The 4605-nt window shown below is 29.2% G+C and overlaps 1 protein-coding gene across 1 annotated transcript; it reads right to left on the bottom strand.

Annotated features, from left to right (window-relative positions):
• Positions 1 to 306: 306 nt before the first annotated feature.
• LOC111419866 (proximal sequence element A Pbp45) lies at positions 307 to 1359 on the bottom strand. Its single transcript, XM_023052744.2, has 3 exons — positions 1097 to 1359; positions 898 to 1044; positions 307 to 847 (listed from the first exon to the last, which is right to left on the bottom strand). The coding sequence occupies exons 1-3, from the start codon at positions 1255 to 1257 to the stop codon at positions 355 to 357; spliced, it is 801 nt and encodes a 266-aa protein (XP_022908512.2). The 5' UTR covers positions 1258 to 1359; the 3' UTR covers positions 307 to 354.
• Between the last annotated feature and the right edge of the window lie 3246 nt (positions 1360 to 4605).

The following is a 4605-nucleotide window of genomic DNA, read 5'->3' as shown; positions in this document are numbered from 1 at the left end:
ATTTTAAACAGTAAGTATTTATTTATATCAAATTCTAACATTTACGCACAAAAAGAAAATCAATAAACATAAAATATATTTTAAAAAAATAAAATTTAGGTTATGTGTAAAAACCCCTTCCAAATTTGACAGTTCCAAAATTGTGGTTATGTTAATTATTTACTATTAATATTATTATGGTTTTTGGATGTGAGTTTAATAAGTTTAACATTTTAAACAGTAAGTATTTGTTTACTTATATCAAATTCTAACATTTACGCATAAAAAGAAAATCAATAATGTAAAATAAATTAAAAAAATAAGACAGTTAGGTTATGTATATATTTTATAATAAAAAATTGTAATAAAAGGAGTTTATTTTGTTTTAAACATCCCAGCTGCTTTTTTCTTCAACTCTTCTCGGATTTTCCCCAAAGAATCATTTTTTTCACAATTCCCCTCGATAACTTTTTCCATAAAAACCCCTTCCAACTCTTTTTGTATATCCGTATCAAACATCATGATATTTTTTTCACCACTTGACTCAAAATACTCTTTCATAGCGTTCCTATAATCCCTACCAATCTCGGCGATCCCCTCGTTTTCAATTAATTCCTTCATCTGATCCATAACTTTAGACTCAATATCTTCTCGAAACGTATCGTTACTTGCAATATCAAAGAGTTTTAGGATGGGTTCTTGTTTAGGTATCAACGGTAATTGGGTAAAAACGAAATCGAAAGCTTGATCATTAATTAATTTTGAGAAAATGTACATAGGATGAGTTTCTGAGGAATTCTTCATCTCGTTTATGTACGTTTTAAGCAGTTTTAATTCGTTTTGGGTTAATCGTATCTTAATATTTTCCCTAAAAATTAATAAATTTAAGAAATGTATTGGTAATATTAAAAAATTTACATCAATGGTTGTTTGTAATAAAGGCCATATAATAAATAAAAAGCCCCCGTTTTAATATAAATATTTGGAGCATAAATGAATAACTTTTTGGCTTCAAATAAAAAAAGCTGGGTTTGTCTTGATATTTCATTGAAATTTTTGGTATATCTAAAAGGAATAAATTTATAATTTTTTTAATTTTAATGTTATATTAACTCACTTATAAACTAAACTAAAATGTTTTTCTTTCCAAATTTCCGAGAATATTTCGAAAGAATGAGATTCTTTCTTTGCGAACGTTTTTAATAAATTTTCGGAATCTTTTTTAAACCCGAATTGGATTTCGGCTAATTTCTTCGCAGGGCGAAGCCGATAACTCATTTTTAATTATTTTAAATTAATTAAATAGAAATTAATCCCAAATCCATTCAATGAGATTGAGGTTATGTTAATGTTGACATATTTAATTCAAACTCAAACTAATAGATGGCGCGTTTGCGAAAAGACATTCTTCTATATTTAATTTTTTTATTATAATTCATCAATTAACTAAGAATTTAACACCATTAATAAATAAATTTATTATTAATTTGAATGCATTATAATGTCCACCTCTAATATTGCCCACAAAACGCGGCCATTTAGAATGTGGTGATTTAGCGGGAAATTTGAAATTAATATTTTTACGTAAAATCCAAATCTATTAAAATAAAATTAATGAGATAAAAGTCGTAGATAAAATGCTGTATATCACACGTGGGCTAGAGCATAATTACAGTACTCGTGTGATTTAGCCCACTTGTAATATAAATAACTATTATTATTTACATAAATTTACATTTAAAATATTTTATTGAATTAACCATATTTTAATTTGATTTGTCCGTATATTTTTCACTAACATAAGTTGTAACTTTTATTTTATATTATTGGTTTCTATGGTTACATATCGTCGGCCTAATCTGCAAAATCCGTAAGTCCACTTTTGGTCTAAATGGACATTTTAGTAGCATCTGTTGAGGAAAAAATAATCTATTGACTGAAAAAATTACATATTCCTATAAAAATTACTTTTTCGTTAATTTAAAATTTAGTAAACCCCACAAGTCCATGCTCGTTGAACCCGACACGTAATAGCCGTAAGTCCTCATTGCAGAGTAATCCAGCATGCAGTGAACAGAGGGTTCTGTTGAAAAACAAATTATATGTAAACATCCGGTATGAGTGTGATTTTATTTGCAATTTTTGCTAAAGGTAAGTTATTCTATATTATGTTATATATTAACACAGTTGGACTTGTGGGATTTGCGAGAGGTTTCGTATAATAATAGTATATTATTATATGAGCATATAATGAGGGCTATTATTCACGAAGGTTAAGTTTATGTCACAAGCGAGTGGCATAATTAACCTGAGTGAATAATAGCTCATTATATGCGAGTAGAATACTATACTTTGTCCACGACTATTGAAATTGATTCCATAAATTTATTTTTTAAATAAATTTTTGAATAAAGGTTAAACGTCAATGTGACACAAATTCAATGTTACTAACTGTAACCAACTTCACAACAATTTGTCAAAATTAAATGTCAGTTTTATAAAACGTCGTTTTCTTTAGGAAAATTAATTAATTTATGCTTAAATCATACGAAAAAAGGAATTTGTTTAGATTTTTTTAATGTCAAACATTTAGAAACTCCTAAAAAATTGAATTAAATTCACGTTTTTTGAACTTTTAACGTTTCAAATAATTATTATTAGTCTGGTCAAGATGGCTACCCGTGGATAATGATTATTATTCACCGCTATTATTCACTCCGTGAAAAATGACTACCACTTTGTTTTAGAAAACTCATTTAATTTCATTTCAGCAAACATAATTGAGTATGTCAAAGATAAAAAAAAATTATAGGCAGATTTCGGCAAACTTATGCTGCCGAATAATCAAGTCACACACAATGCAATGAACAATCAAAACAATATTGTACAATTGAATGAAATTTTAAATGAATCTGATCCTGAATCAGTTGCTAGAAACAATCATTCATGTCCTATAATGCACAATTGTAAGCCTGTAACACCTTTCTGTGATAATGAACAGAGTATTGAAACTAGTATCATGTTACCTTATAATCAACAAATAGACAATATTACGAACGATATTAGTTTGTGCAATCCGACACCAATACAAGACGATAAAAGCTTGTTATTATTAGACATTCCAGAAATTACTGATTCTCTTTGTGCCATCGAATCTAGTTTTAGTTTTACACAACAATATGATAATATAGGAATAAGTGATAGAAAGACTGACGAGACAACCTTAGAAATAAATAAAGTTTGCAAAGCCTTAGCGAGTACAGAATGTGATATTGAAGAAAATAAAAAGACTGGACTAGAAAATAATGTTCTTTTAGAACATTTACTATATAAAAATATTGAAGAAGAGATAGAAGTGCAAATAGATGATCCGGATTATCTGCCTGAATTAAATAGTAAACATGAGGAAGATGAAGAAATGGATGCTGATGATGGGGATCCAAATTATGTACCTGAAACTATCATCCATCCCCAGGATGATGTAAGCAATGACACAGCTCAACAATCTGACTTACCTGAGATCAAAAGGAAAAGAAACAAGAGACAGTTTGTAGACAGCAAAACATGGAATGAAAGTAAAAGAAAGTCGTTTCGTGAACAAGGAAAAGAATATTTAGGAAGAAAAATGGTCGATGGAAAATGGAGATACGATTTGCCAAAAGAGGAGAGAAAAATGCAAGAGTGGTGCAACTGCAAACCTTCCTTGCGTGAGAATTCGGTGCTAAAATGTCGCGATTTTTCAGAAACGGAGAGGGAAAATATTTTTGATAATTTTTGGTCAGAAATGACATGGTCTACAAGAAAAGTGTATGTGTCATTATTAATTGTATCTAAGCCTATTAATAGACAAAGAAATAGAAAAGAGGATAATGTGTCAAGGAGAAGCGAGACTTTAGAATACTACTTAAAAAAAGCAGGTGATCGAGAAAAAAAATGTATTAAAGAAAAAGCTACTCGATATCAGAAAGTAAAAGAAAATATACAGCGTTTTTTAAATGAGTTACCAAGGGTCGAATCTCATTACTGCCGATCGTCATCATCAAAATTTTACTTAGAGCCATTATGGAAGTCAAAATCGTCAATTTATACATTTTACAAACAATGGTGCGCAGATAATAAATACAAGTTCGCATCCAGTACATCATTTGATCATGTTTTTGAGAAAATGAACTTGTCGCTCTTTCGTCCAAAGAAAGACCAATGTGACAAATGTGTAAGTCATAGAACTGGAAATCTATCAGATGAAATTTTCAACTTACACCAGACAATGAAAAAAGAAGCAAGGGAAGAAAAAATAAAAAATAAAGAAGCAGAAAGTCATATTTTTTGCATGAACCTACAATCAATTCTGTTATCGCCGAAGTCAAATACTTCATCACTTTAAAAGCTAAAAATGGATATTGCTACTTATGGCATGAATCAAATGGGAGTGTCTCGGCAAATGACTATTCTACTATAATCTGCAAATTTATAATAGATAATGTTTTTATGAATATGGAACCAAAACAAAAAGTAATATTGTACAGTGATGGCTGTACATCCCAAAATCGTAATTCCACTTTGGCCAACGCATTAATAAACTTATCGATGACTCTGGATATAACTATTGAACAAAAATACCTCGAA

Source organism: Onthophagus taurus, unplaced genomic scaffold, assembly GCF_036711975.1.
Source record: "Onthophagus taurus isolate NC unplaced genomic scaffold, IU_Otau_3.0 ScKx7SY_15, whole genome shotgun sequence".
NCBI classification, from domain to species: domain Eukaryota; kingdom Metazoa; phylum Arthropoda; class Insecta; order Coleoptera; family Scarabaeidae; genus Onthophagus; species Onthophagus taurus.
This window is presented reverse-complemented; position numbering and strand designations above follow the sequence as displayed.

What these genes read in the sequence shown, in the direction of transcription:
- LOC111419866 (XM_023052744.2), bottom strand. Translation starts at nt 1,257, where the DNA reads ATGAGTTATCGGCTTCGCCCTGCGAAGAAATTAGCCGAAATCCAATTC. An exon ending in CATTTTAGTTTAGTTTATAA is followed by an intron (nt 1,045 to 1,096) that starts GTGAGTTAATAT and finishes TATTCCTTTTAG; the next exon opens with ATATACCAAAAATTTCAATG. An exon ending in TATTACAAACAACCATTGAT is followed by an intron (nt 848 to 897) that starts GTAAATTTTTTA and finishes ATTAATTTTTAG; the next exon opens with GGAAAATATTAAGATACGAT.